The sequence below is a fragment of the Carettochelys insculpta genome, chromosome 18, assembly GCF_033958435.1.
Source record: "Carettochelys insculpta isolate YL-2023 chromosome 18, ASM3395843v1, whole genome shotgun sequence".
In the NCBI taxonomy this organism is placed as follows: Eukaryota; Metazoa; Chordata; order Testudines; family Carettochelyidae; genus Carettochelys; species Carettochelys insculpta.
The window spans coordinates 6,040,359-6,054,576 of NC_134154.1; the positions used below are offsets into that span (position 1 = coordinate 6,040,359).

General features: G+C 51.8%; 1 protein-coding gene and 1 long non-coding RNA gene across 2 annotated transcripts; one reads left to right on the forward strand and one right to left on the reverse strand.

The window, feature by feature from the left end:
• Positions 1 to 3,119: 3,119 nt before the first annotated feature.
• On the reverse strand, positions 3,120 to 7,948 carry PEBP1 (phosphatidylethanolamine binding protein 1). The gene is given in 4 exon segments (XM_075012495.1): positions 3,120 to 4,363; positions 5,875 to 5,975; positions 6,706 to 6,815; positions 7,790 to 7,948. Coding segments are annotated over 4 exon segments (558 nt in total). The 5' UTR covers positions 7,919 to 7,948; the 3' UTR covers positions 3,120 to 4,145.
• A 1,214-nt stretch (positions 7,949 to 9,162) lies between these two features.
• LOC142022515 (uncharacterized) lies at positions 9,163 to 11,188 on the forward strand. Its single transcript, XR_012647981.1, has 3 exons — positions 9,163 to 9,226; positions 10,634 to 10,725; positions 10,921 to 11,188. It is a non-coding gene; the product is annotated as an uncharacterized LOC142022515 (long non-coding RNA).
• Positions 11,189 to 14,218: the final 3,030 nt, after the last annotated feature.

Consider the following 14,218-nt stretch of genomic DNA (forward strand, 5'->3'; position numbering starts at 1 on the left):
GCCACTGGCTACATTTGCAGCCTTGGCCTGCTCTGGTGCAAAGGAATCTGCTCAGCTGCTTTATGGTGCATGGTTGACCTGCCTGTCCCACAGCTTCTGTCTGTGGCATCAATCCCATGAACCTGTCTGCTTACAGCAAACATTTCTTTTCTGCACCCCCCACCCCCAAAGGATTTAGTGACTCTGACTTCTGCTTCATTCTTCAGCCTGCTGCACATGAGGGACTGGGGCAGTGGTTCTCAGAGCAATAGATGAATGCCTTGTCCACACCTGGGCATCATATGGCTGTGTGCTCTTTACAGCCTGGGGGAAAGCAGCCCTCCTACTAATTGCTGAGTCATATCATAAAACGGAAAGGGACCTCAAGAGGTCGTTGAGTCCTGTCCCCTGCCCTCACAGCAGGGCCTATCAGCATCCCTTGAATGGCCCCCTCCAGGATTAAGCTCACAACCCTGGGGTTACAAGGCCAATGCACTAACCACTGAGCTCTTCCTTTCCCTTGCACCGGGGCTGCTAAGCACAGTGTAGTGCAGCCACTCACTGCTTTGTGCCCTGCTCTGCTACCGCCTCCCTCCTCTTCCCTGAGCATTTGGAGGAAGGGGGTGAAGTTGGCCATGGAGTTGCCCCAAGGGGCTGCCAGGGGTGCTGGGCAGCCCATCCTCCACCCTTAAAGCCATCCAGGCAGCACAGCCCCCTGGGAGGAGCCACCATTGGAGCAGCCCCAGTAAGCTCCCAGCCTCCTGGCCTGAAGCCTGCATCCCCTGCTCTGAGCCCCCCACGTGCCCTAGCCCCTGCCCTGGCTCTTGTACCCCTCATCCCTGCAGCCCCCTGTGCTGAAGGACACAAGCAATGGCAGGTAAATGTTCTAGTACAGCTCTCAGAGCATTTGCACCCATACTAAGTTAGGGAGAAGAAAAAGCCCGTGCTTCAGAAAACTCTAGCAGAGACTAAATGTGCAGCCCTGGAATGATCTTTCTGCTTATGTTGTGCTCCAAGGCTGAGAGCCTCAGCTGCTGTTAATCAGCATCCCTGTGTGGAACTCAGGAGAGCCCTGCTAACTAATAGCAGCTGAGGATCTAGCCCAAAATGCTCACACAGGCATTTCTTCCATCGGCAAGTTCTGTGAAGTGCTTTGTTCCTAGCTCATAGGTTGCTGGAGATGCTACTGCAGGCTAGTGGAACAGCTCCTCTGCTCACAAGTGCAGTTGTAACACAGCACTGAGGCATACACAGGGTGCTTTGATGAGGGCTTTTACAGCCCCAATTCCAGGAAGCTCATGGGGACACAGGTACTATCAAATATGTCAAAGTATGTACCCAACTGCTTTGTCCAAGAAATTACCATTTCATTTTAGACTCCAATGCCTCTGCTCCCACCCTGGCCTAGAGGCACATAGCTACAGCACCAACCCTAGAACACGGCTCTGCTCAGAAGTTCTCCACTTGGCAAATGAGCATGCTTCCCTGGGAACCCGCCCTGGCTGTGCTATCAAGGCCTAACTCTGGCCCGAAGCACAACAGTGCTGGGGGGGATTGAACTGAAGACTGCAAAAGGTAAGAGGTTTTTATTGTTGCAGGGCAAGACATCAAGTGGCCATTGGCTGTCTATAAATCTTCCTTCCAGCAGAAGCACTAACATTAGGGTCCTCCTAGTCCTGCCAGTCAGGCTAGCCTGACTCCAAGCAGCGAAGCCCAAGACCACAGGAGTTTACTTGCCCTTTGCCAAAAATGTTTCTCAAACCCTAGCCCCTATTCTCTTCTTCAGCGATACCCTACCACTTGTCACACCCCTCCTCCTCCCCGTCACACCATTTTCTGGCCATCGTGTGTTGCTGTGGTAGACAACGTTTGGGGGTGAAAAATGCCTTGAAATATTTTAAATTGGAAACCACTTTCTGGTAAATGTTCTTCAGAAGGTGGCAAAACCAGCATCACCCCCTGGGCAGATAGCCCCAGCAGCTGTCACATGCTCAGAGGAGTAGGATCACCCTTCAACACTCAGCTGTATAAGGTGCTCCTATGGCCATGATCTCATCCTTCTGCTCCTGAGCAGATAGAAGAAAGCACATGCTGGCAGGACAGCAGCTCTTCCTTTGCTACGTACTGCTGGAAGGGGCCTGGGCAGAGACAGGCTGATTTGCCATTCAAGCTGCACTTGCTCAGCAAATCTTGGAGCTAGTCTCCAAAGATTCTAGTTAAAGGGGACCGTAATGCAGGGGGCACCAAATTGCCCCAAACTTCATGGTGCCCTATGCAGCTGTGTGCTGCCTGTGGACTCCAGCAGCCCCCAGCTCCATCCCCCCGCCATAAGAGCCTTTACCTGTCCCCACAGAGCTCAGCGCATGTCTCCCTCGCACCTCAGACCGTGTCCACTCTCATGATGTTTCAGTTGCTGGGTCAGGCGTGTTCCTCCTCCTCCTCCTAGGCTGGAGGATGGGTCCCTGTTCCCCAGCAAGCTTAACTTGCACTACTCCTGAAACTCCAAAGGATGCAAGTGCCTAATTGCATCACAAGAGGTAAACAGCAATGTCTCTTTAAAAATGCTTCCAAGGCTGGTGACAATGCAGCACCTTCTGCTCCTCCACCAGCATCTCTGTCCTTACCCCCTTCAAGCCATTTCCCTAGCTCGGGATTTGGGGCAGCAGGGGGAGTGCACCCCACCTTCAAGAAGGCAGCCAAGGGGCAGAGCAACCTTCTGCAGCTTGGGCTGAACAGGATGATGCTCTTCTTACCCCATGCAGCTGTAGGACAGGATTGAAACACAAGCTTGGCTGAAGCACAACCACCTGAACCAGCTGTCAGGAGTCAGCACTCCCCATGGCCAGAGAGGAACTGCCCCTTGGGATTTGGGCATCTGAGCTTTAAGCATGTACCCTGTTACTCCCACCAGCTCACCTGGACTCCAGGGCCCTGCCTACCATCCCCTTCATGTTAGAGAGAGCCTGGCTGGGCAACTTCCCTTCTGCAGTCCAGCTCTCCTGCTTCGCCCCCCACCTCTGAAGGAGCTTAGCAAAGGTGATCTGAAGCCACCTGGGAGAGTTAGACCGCAGTCTGTGCCACTGGGGCCAAACCTGTTTCCCCAGAAAGGGAATAAAAACACATTTCAGTCCACGGTTCATTCTGTCCTTTTAATTGAACTATACACAAACAGCGCACAACAACAAGCACATCGGAAGTGTTTCTGCATTAGCCCCTAAATTAGTTTCCTTGGTTCAACACAAGCTTCCTGGGTCACATTCTGCCCCCTGCCGCCCACACTACACAGGTAAAGGATACACAGCAGCATCCTGAGTGGAATGGATACTAGCATGGAACACAATGGCTCCTCAGAGCATTTCTGACCTACTGCCACCTCCAGCAACATCTGATAGTAGTTCTCCTGAGTTAGCTACTACCATGGTGCAGGGGGACACTGTCATTGCTAGCAAGTGTTCAGTGACTATTTACCTCTCTCTCTCCCTGGGACTGTCTGCCTGTATAAAGACAGGCTCCGTGTAGTGGAGAATGTGTTACTTTACGTCAAATTGTTCTGCCTCCAGCCTAGCTGTACCTCAGACGTTAAGATGGCATGTGGTAGTAGGACCAACATGCAAGAACAGAAAGCTGACACAAAACCCCCAGCTCATTCTTAACCAGAGGGAAGAGAAACAGAAGCCATCCTCCCCACCTCCCACGGGGTTTCAAAGACGCACTCTTTTTAAGATGCCCCAGGAAGCACTATCAGCTCTAAGCATTCACCCTAGCAGAGTTGTGTGCCACCCTGGCATCCTTTAAGCAGCGATAATTGCTGCAAAAAATGGTAACAAATCAAGGTTACATTTTCCCTTTACTCCTGCCTGGGCAGAAACTAGCAACTGAAGCAAACACCCACATTTATACAGAAGCAGATTCAGGTTATGGCTGTACATCAGGGACAGAGCTCTTGTTTCACCCAGAAATTGCAGAGGCAGAGAGCTGGGTAAGAGGAAAGGGGGCCCTATGTGCAGCAGGGAGTGGTAGAAATTGTTCTACTTCACCACTGTCAGCTTGGACAAAAGCATCTCAGACTATTGACACATCTCACTCAGAGCTAGTTTTGTTCTATGCGATAAGATCTGGGGCTGCAGGAATACTGATGAGAAGCTTACGGGCTGACCCCCTGGCCCCTACTTGCCAGAGAGCTGCTCATAGAGTTTTGGCACATAGCTATCCCACTCTGCCTGATAGCACATGCCAGCAACCGGGCTCCCCAGCTTGTACTTTTTGCGGAACGCTGCCACTTGGAACTTCCCCTGTTTGTCACCAGATCGATTTGTGAGGATGGGTTCGTTGCAGTTCAACTGCTGCGGCTCCTCATACACCAGCCACACATACCGGTGAAGCCCTGCAGATAAGGGGGAGAGAGACAAATGCAATGTTAAATAGGGAGAAGTGAGGGAAAAAAAAAAAATCCCTGTTTTTAAAGAAAACATTATGGTACATCAACTTGTGATCATACGCCCTAAGGGTGTGAGCCATATGCATCTTTTCAATCTTGTGCTTGAATAGTTCTGGGATCCTACACCATCAAAGCTGTCACAATTCAAGTAGCTATGAAACACAAAGACATAGCACCAAGTATGGACATTAGCTAAGCCTGCAGGTGCTGTACAAGAACAAACTGCACAGATAGAACTTTTGTAAGGATGAAACTGAGGTCCTCCAGAACAAGCATTTTAATGGAAGGACTTAGGAAATTAACAGACTCAGGGATACAATCATTTCAACCCTTTTCAGCAGTGTAGTCCCCTTTTACAGACGGCAGCTAATGGCAGAGAGAAGTCCTTGGTTTGCACAGTTGCCGTTTCTATTTTTCTGGCACAATCCCATAAGAAAGCACAGTGAGCATCCAGAAGAACAAAGAATTCCCAGCATGCACTGAGTCAGGGGAATTGCCAAGCATGAGCATCTGACGCTGCAAGAATAAGGGATCAGCATCAGCTGTCAGTTTATAAAGATAAGGCGTACAGACAGCTTCACCTCACATCTGGCATTGGTAAGTTATCTGCCAGGATTCTGCACAGAGGGGTCACCCTATTTTCACTTTTTCCAGGTTTGAGGAGGGAACAGGAAAGAAGTGGCTAATACAGATTTGTAGGGTTTGAAGTGTTTGAAAGCTGAAGTGTTGGCATCTACCGCACACCAGTAATTCTTCATCTGCAGTGGAGCAGTTTTTAAATGCAGATTAGAAGAGTTCTGTATTTGAGAGTTGGAACAGTCTCCTGGGCTCTATGCCTCTTCTAAGCAATGTAGGAATTTAACAGACTCCTAGACAAATAATGCAAACTTCAACCTATCTACTGCATTGCTGCAGAAGAGGAGATTCTTGGCAGCCGGTATCATCTCCCAGCTGAACAGCCATCGTAACTGCACCTTTACTTACAAGGAAGATTTCACACACAAACCAAATGAACATTTGAACAGCTTTCCAGGTCACACTTAAACTCAGTCACCACCTTAGAATCACCCAGATATCAAATCAGTGAAATTCTCTCCACCACTGCTGTCATCAATAGGCTTGTTATTTACTTCCCACCACGGTGCAACTATACTAGAGGCAGCTGGACAGTGCTGAGCTGTGCTATCCATACCAGTCGTTAGACAAGCTCATGCCTGGCACAAGCGAGGCAGGAGGCGTACACATCACACCTTGTTTCTCAGCGAGATGGTGACGGCTCTATACTCGGAACATTACAGCTCTGTGCACAATCCTGCTCTATGTTAAAACTACTCTCACTATGTTCATGACATGGATTCGCCTGTTGAGCCAAAGTACTGTAATAGTCACCATACCGAGGAGTCCCACATTAGACTTTGTGGGAGCCTAGTGGTATGTGGGGGCTGCTACTTACTAACCTGTCCCTTTGGGTGGCCCAGAACCAACGTAATCCGAAAGGACACATCCACTGCTGATGTAATTTCCTTTCATGTTGACAACCAGGAAGTGATGTCATTCCCTAAGAAGAACAACATGCCCAAGTTAGAACGAATAATAGTCTCTATAGATTATTGGAACTGCCAAGTGAGTGAACCTGGCCACCAGGAAGATCGCTCTTACAAGCAGAGCGCTGGAGGTATTTAAGAGCAAGTTAGACAGACATCAATCAAGGATGGTCTAGATGGTGCTTGGTTCTGCCATGAGGGCAGGGGCCTGGACTCAATGACCTCTCGAGGTCCCTTCCAGTTCTCGTGTTCTAGGATTCTATATCCCTGCTTGCTCTTTTCTGGTGGAGTATCACAGGCTCTCTTCTATCCCTGCCAAGTTGGCATCATGTCTTTATCCAAGCTTGCAGTTTCACATGAATGCCGTTAACCAGAGCCATTCAAGAAGCCAGCAGGGTATTCTCTGGCATTCAAGAAGCCAGCAGGGTAGGTATTCTCTCACCACAAAGTATGCAGCTGCACTGCTGAGAGCACTCACTGTCAGGGGCATGTTTCCCCATGTCTGGGTGAGGAAGGATGGTTATTGGCTAACAAGCTGGAGATCTCCATTCTGTTTCAGGCTTTGCTACAGACTCACTGTAAAAATCCTGGCAAGTCACATCACTCCGCTCTACTTCATTTCTGCTGCACCCAGTCACCAGCTAAGAGAGGCGGCATGAAACTTAACTGACCATTCAGTGGTTAAGCTACCGTCCTTGATGGCAGACAAGCAAGACAAAAACTTCCAAATTCCCCCACTGTTACCTGAATTTTGGATCCTTCCTGCTAGGAGCATCTGGGTCAGTAAGAACCAAAGTGTAGAGCTTCTGTGGATCGCAGCCATCCCACTCAATGCTGGTTGGGCGGTTCTGGACCTACAAATAATTAAGTTGTTTGCCCTTCTTTACATAAGGGTGGGAAAATAGTCATCTCCCTGTAGAGCATCCACCACCTTTCTCCAGCGGCTGCGACCTTTGTGTTGTACTTGGCATGCATTTGACACACCTGTAATATCCCCATGAACCAGTTTTCATTACACGAGAAGGGAGACGCCTACTAGAGGAGACCTAAAAATTTAATAGAACTTTAATGACCTGAATGTTGTCCACCACTAGGATACATCTAAAAATAGCCCACATAAGCAGCAGCGTTTAGCATCTCTGAGGCAGCGACAAGCACCTGAATGCAAATTACAAACTCTCTTTAAGAACGAGGCATGTGCATTTCGGTCTCCTGGGCAGAGTGAGCTAGCAGATGGGTGCTGCCAAGGATCGAAGTCCTTGATGCTCTTATGGAGGGCGTCCACTAGATACTGTGCCCTTGGACGGGGGGGGGGGGGGGAAACCATCCTAGATGAGGACAGCAGGAAAATTCCACCAGATCAGCCCTGGATTGGTGAACTTTTTCCCCCCCCATCTCCGAAGAAACGGGCACCCCCGGGCGCAGCTGTGGCGCACACCCACGGAGTCCGTCCAAGGAGGGCTGCCCTGTCCCCTTAGGGACCCCATTTTGCGGGAGGCGGGCGGAGCAACAGCGAGGACCACAATTCAGCAGCGGGCCCCAAACTGCCCTGCCGGTGCGAGCCCAGAGCAGGGGTTTGGCTCGCAGCCAGCGGGGCTCCCCGAGGGCGCGCGTTCGAGTCCCCGCAGCCCCAGGCCGGGGCAGGCTCGGTGCCTGCAGCAAGCGGCGCCCATTCCCCGGGGCCGCGCCGCAGCCGGCCGGCCCCCCCCAGCGCTCGGGCACGGGGATGGGGTCGCGGCCCGCTGCGGGTTCGGGGGCGCCCGGGAGGTCCGCCCCGCCGAGCCGCTCCCGCTGCACCGAGCCAGGCCTGTGCGGGGCCCGCGCCTACCTGCGTGGGGGTCAGCACCTGGCCCAGCGCCTCGATGGCCACCGGCCCGTACGTCACCCGCAGGGGCCGCGCCGGCGCCCGCTCCACCTCGCCCAGGCTCAGCGGCCCCTCCCACAGCTCGAGCGACATCCTCGGCGCTGCCCGCCAGACCCGGGCCTGCCCCCGACGCGTGCCACCTACACCCCCACCCGCGCCCTGAGTGACGGGCCGGCCCGCCCATCCCAGGCGGCTCCCGCCTCCTCTCTCTGCTCCCATTGGCCTCTGCCGACCGAGGGGGCGGGGCCCGTCTCCCCTCTGAGCTGCGGGTTACAGGGGCGGCCCCTAGGGGGCTCCCTCAGCGCGGGGGAGGGGCGGCCTGTGCGGGGGGCGGGGGGTGCTGCCCCTCCTCTGGGCTGCGCGCGGCCCTGCCCGTGGGCTTGAGCAGCCGTCCCCTTGCTCAGGAGCACGCTGGGCACCGCCCCCCCTCCCGCCGGGCCTCAGGCTGTCCCCCACCCCGCAGCCAGCAGGAGCCCCGGCTTGCCCCGGGGGCTGCACCCCTGCACCGAGTTCCAATGCAAGCGCCTAGGCCCGCGGCCGCCCCTGCAAACAGCGATTTTGGAGCATGAGCTTTCGTGGGCAAAGACCCGCTTCGTCGCATGCATGAGTGGGAGTGGGGGCGGTGGTTCCAGAGGGGTATTTAAAGAGCGGGGTCCCGGTAAGAGGGAGGGCCAGAGCTGACAAGGTCTGTTCAGCAAGGTGGAAATAGCCCAGTATCAATAGTACTTATCAAAAGACGGGTTGGATCAGACAGGGGGATGTGAGCCTTTGTCAGCGTCTAATGGGGAGATATTAACGCCCAGGGCAGAGAAGCTGGTTTTGTAAGCTGCGAGCCACTCCCAGTCTCTGTTTACTCCTCCGCTCCCACCAGAGGTTAGAGCAGCCCCCGGGGGTCGCTTTAATTTGTGCACCCGTCAGCAGCCCAGAGGAACAATCAGTTGGGAACAGCTACTGTGCCCCTGGCTTCCTGCCCTTCTCCCTCCCCCTGTTCCCCAATAGTAGGAAGTGATAGGAGCTGGCTGGACTGACTGAGCCTTCCCCCGTGCAGGAGGGCCACCCCACGGACGACCCAGCCGGCCTACAGCCCTTTCCATAGGGCAGCTCTTAAGTGGGCCCTTAGAATTTCAACACACCAGGGGATCAAGGAGATTTTTGCAAGGCTGGGTTGAAGTGTTTCAGGAGAACAAACCAGGTATTTATTATGCCTGCTGAGTCCTCTGCAGTTCTCCAGGATGGAGAAAGTGATCTGAAAATGTTCCTGGCAGTCTCAAGGACGATAACCTTTCTCCGAGTAAATGGATACTTTAATTTTTCAGCTAAACGCAGGGAAGGGACTGTTTGGCTAAGCTGCTACAAATGGGCCCAATGGGACCCTGGAGATGAAATGATTATTTCATGATGGTGAGCGGAGTTCAACTTTGTCTCTTTTATTTTAACCTGAAGTCCTTAAAGTGTACTATTGTCTGACCCAAAAAAAAAGGATAAAACAGAGAAGTCCTGTGGCACCTAACAGACTAACAGGTTTATCGGAGCATAACCTTCATGGATAAAGACCCGCTTCATCAGATGCATCTGACAAAGTGGGTCTTTGTCCAGGAAAGCTTACGCTCTGATAAACCTGTTAGTCTGTAAGGTGCCACAGGACTTCTCATTGTTTTTGCATATACAGACTGACACAGCTACCCCTCCAATAATTGTCTGATTGCGTCACTTAGGGTAAACTGTGTCTGTCCTAAGCTACATTTCCTGCTAACAGTTACAGCCCTGGTTGAAATCTGCAGTTGCACAGAGGCCACCTGGGTGGTGGATTAATTTCCTCACTGGCTTAATCTGGTTAATCATCTGATTAATGATAATGACATAATTCCTGGTTACTAACCAGCATAAAGGGTGTTTGAGTAGCTAGAGCATTTGTAACATTTCCCCATATACTACTGATTTGATACCTTTGCAGGAGGTGCTGTGCTTAAACCACGCTGCATAGAGGAAAATTTAATTTCATCTCCAGAATCAGGTACCTACCAAACTGTTAGAGGACTAGTTCTCCCTTTCCACGCTGGAACCCTTCTGCACCCTCTCTTGCCTGGCTGGCATTCCCCTCACTGCTAACAGTATTGGGAAGGGCAGTGTGGTTGCAATCTCAGGGTGCTGTTTGCAACAACCAGGGTGGGAGCAGTGGGGCTGACAGCCACTGCAGGCCCTGGGGCAAGGTGGGAGCGGGGTCAGCTCTGGAAGGGATGGGGCATGTGGCAATCAGCCCTTAACTCTGCCCAGACTCTGGTGTTGTGCCTTCCTTCCCTCAGAGGAGTGGCACTGCCCTGGCGTTTCACTGGGGCCCAGAGCTCTGGCAGCTGCCACTGTTGTCACTGCTACTCTTAAACGCCAGGCTCCAAGGCAACTATCTCCTTTAGTGTTGGTGGGCCTGCCACTGTCGATGGGCCTGGTTGGAAGTACTGGGTGGCCTTAGGATAGTGCAATGCAGATATGTAGTAGAGAGTCAGGATCAGGATTCCTGGGTTCTCTTCTGAACTCTGTTCCTGACTCACCCAACGTGTGCCTCAATTTCCCTATCATCAACAACAGGAGGATAGTAATTCCTACCTAACGTGGGTGGCGTGAGGCTTTACATCTAAAGCACTTAAACATCATTGGAAGATGGACTCTACTAGAAACGAAACATACTGGTAGGAGCTGTGTGTTAACTAAGCAGTTCATGTAGCCCATGGTGGCCAGTTGGCGTAGTTCAGAGCAAAGGTTATGCCTGGAACCTATTAGCAACAATGAATTTTCCATGTTGTTTACTTGCAGCAGAGGGTGGTGTGTCCAGCTGCACGTGGTGTTGAAAGGCTGGGAGGGAAGCAGCAAGGTCACCTTCATGCATGCCTGCATCGGGGAGGCAGGTAAGTGTGACTTTTCTCTTGGGGGGGGGGGTCCTGGCCATGAGTCACCTTGTCACTTTCCCCACCACAGAGAGAGAGAGAGACATGCTTGTGCTCAGCGGGGTCGGTGCTCACTGACTCCATCTGGCTGTTATCCACCCAAGCATTCTCCTCTCCATTGTGCTGGCCCTCACTTTGCCTTGCAAATACCCGTAGGTGCACCCAGCCCCTGTGCTTCTCCAACAACACCCACTTCAAAGCGTCCAGCCCTTAACCACTGAATGCTCCCACGGGGACCAGCTCAGTTGTCGCCAGAGGTACAGTGAACGCTCCTCACTGGTTGACTGAGCTGAGGACCCTCTTCAAAGAAACATCACAGCACTGAGTTACGTTTATGGAGGAAACAATCAGGAGTTCGTTAGCAGAGACTAAGACGTAAGAGCCAGTGAATAAGGACAACATAAGTGATTACCTGGAAAATAAAATCATAACACACAAACTGGATCTGTACTTCTCAGTGGTCTCTCTCCACTATAACAATGTAGACTTCCCAAAGGTGCAGTCTTTTGCAGAGCTAGCTAGTTGCAGGCAGAGCAGAGTGCAAGCGCCCCCCTGGTCCAGGGGTTTTCCACGGTGAATGAGTCACAAAACGTCTCCTGGCTTTATATGTATATTTTTCAATGTTCATTTTTTTACCCTCCAGACCCAGGCCAACTTCACGGGGCTTAGTCTCCAGTGTCTTCCCACCCTCCTGGTGATTTCATACGTATCTTTTGTTCCCATTCTGTAGGCTTACAATGCTTAATCTCCACGTGAAGGGCGGCAGGCAGGTGAACACACATCTCTCTCTGGCGAAGTTTGTTTGTCAGCCCTGCTGGGATACAGACTAAACACATTTGTCAGCACATAAGCACAGCCCCTGAACTATGGCCTCTTCATATGGTTTGCAACAATGATGAGGCTTAGTGGGGCCCAAGTTTTTTTAGCATCCTGCTATGACCATGTTTTGGAGCAGTGCTATTAAAGCAATGTGTTAGGTGTAGGGAGCTTGTCAGGAGTTACTGTTAGGGAACAGTACACCTTTTGCCAGGGAAAGGCAGCTGCTTCTTCCTGGCTTTGGTGTTCCAGTCCCTTTCGTTCTTCTGTGCTGCTTCCCAGTGACCAGCTTTATTTTTCTCTCTGCACTTGCGAGCCTTGTAGTATTTTAATTCTTATTTATTACTAGGATGTTTATCTTCATCCTTCCAAGCAGTTTTTCTGGCAATTGAATCTGTGCTGTTTGTTGTTCTCTCCCGAAGCTTGTGAGTAGTCAGAGAAGGACTGGGACACTGGAGGTAAAATCCTGGCTCCAGTGAAGTTGGTGTCAAACCACATATTGAGCATCAGTGGGGTCAGGATTTCACCCTAGGGGAGCTTGATTTGCAGAGGTGCTGGATACTCTGCATCTCAGTTGAAATCTTAGGCTTTGACTCTGCAATCCCATGCCCCCCAGGTAGGTATATCTATATCTGTATCTCTCCCTGGTCCCAGAATGAGACCTTCGGGCAACATTTAGGCCTGGTGTAAGCAATTGCAACTCAATACAGGTCAGTGGAGAGGACTCTACTGACAGTCAAGTGTGGATTTAACCCTTTATCTTCCTGGGCAGCACTGCGTCCCCTTTACCTCCACAGATTCTTTCCTTTAATTTCAGACTATTGCACATTGAACCTCTCCAGTCCAACACTCTTTTGGAGGGCAATAGCCGTAATCCAGCATGATTTTATTTATCCAGATGTCCACTTCTTATGGGTGTCACCAAGTTTCCCATGGTCCCAAAAAGTTTGTTTCCAGCCAACACTCCTGGCTGTCAGTGTTTTGTGCTGTCATTTAGCTCTAATTTACCCCTAACGGTCTTCTAAGAGCCCAGTGAGCAGTGGAAGGGTTGGTAATGCTGCTAGACAATATTGACCTTCAGTGGTTCGGCAAATTCTCTCGTTCAGCACCAGACAGGTCGTGAGGGTGCTGGGCTAGAGAGGTTCGACCTGTTCTTTCTCTTTTATCTATAAAACAAGGTGCAGCCAGCTGAATCATTATTCACTGCTACGTTCTGGCTCATGTCTTTTCCTTCTCAACTGCTGAGCCCTGCTGAGAGCCAGGGCAGCTGCAGCCACTGCTGGATCTGTGCCCTGTAGCTCTCTGCAGACAAGTTGTGAGGATTCTTGCAAGGATATGGGGATATGCATTGACTGTAGCTCTTTTTTCCATGTCTGTTCTCCCTTGAGTTCTGTGCTCGGCGTCTAATCCCTGAGCTGATCCAGGGCACAGGCTGTTGCTATGAAACCTTAGAAGTAACAAAGGGATAAACAAAGCAGACCAGTGAAACAGAAGCAATTGGCACAAAGGCAGAGCAGGACTACAAAACACCTGTGAGTCGGGTAGGGCATGGGATTGTCATGGCTGAAGCTGCGAGGTTTATGAGAAAAGAGCCTAATGTGAATGCTGATTGGGAGGCGCGCCGCAGAAAAGGTGGTTACACACAAGAGGGGGAAGACCATGGCTAGTGGGCAGAACACAGCTGTGTGGCTGAAACACTCTCTCTCCATGCAGTGGGGCCTAAGCGGGCAGCCAGCTCTGTAAATGGTCCCATCTCTCCGAATGTCCTTTCTCGGGCAGAGCAGTTGCACAAAACATAGATTAGGTCACGTTTTGTGCGGGCCCCCTCCAGGTTTGCTGGGTGAAGGGAACTGGCAGGAAAGAGGCACAGGCACTGTGTGTGGAAGGGAGAACAGACACCCAGGAAGACGGCGAAGGAGCAATTTCCTGCCAGCAGGCGCCTGTGTGTGCTTTTGGCCGCGTCCCTGCAACGTTAGCAGCACTTGGGTGCGTTTGTAACTAGAACCTCCTCTGCGCCCACGCGGGCTCCCCTGAGAAGCTGACCCCTGGGTAGCCCTGGACCTGCTGTTCTTCAGCCAAGATGCAGCAGTGTCAAGGGGGCCTGAGGGCTGCGTTCTGAGCGCGAAGCACCTGTGGAAGTCGGGGAGAGCTGTTATGTGCACATCTGAGACAGTACACAGCCCTGTGCGACTCACTGGGCACTAGGGGGCGTTCTGTGGCTAAAGCCCCAGACTGAGAGAGTGTTAATTATGAATAGTCCAACCTCACAGGTGCACCCCCGGCATAGCATTGCCCATCATGCTGACTTCCCGTCCAGCACCCTATCCAGCAAGGGGTGTGGCAGAGCTGGCTCAGCAGCAGAGGGATTTCTGCTCCATACCTTGCTGCTCCGTTAGGACCATCGGGAACTCATGGATAAGCTCTTTGGGGCAGGGGCCGCCTTTTTCTGTTGCAGGGTAAGGTACACAGTGGGGCTCTGATCTGTGACTGGGAGCAGCAGGTGCTACTGAGATAAAATAGGCCTCTTGGCCTCTGAATTATTTCCCCCCAGGGTGAATGGGAGTCCCAAAGGCAACAGCGACCATGCCATTGGATTAAAGCAGGATGGGGGCGTGAAATTTGGAAAAGGCGGAGCAGC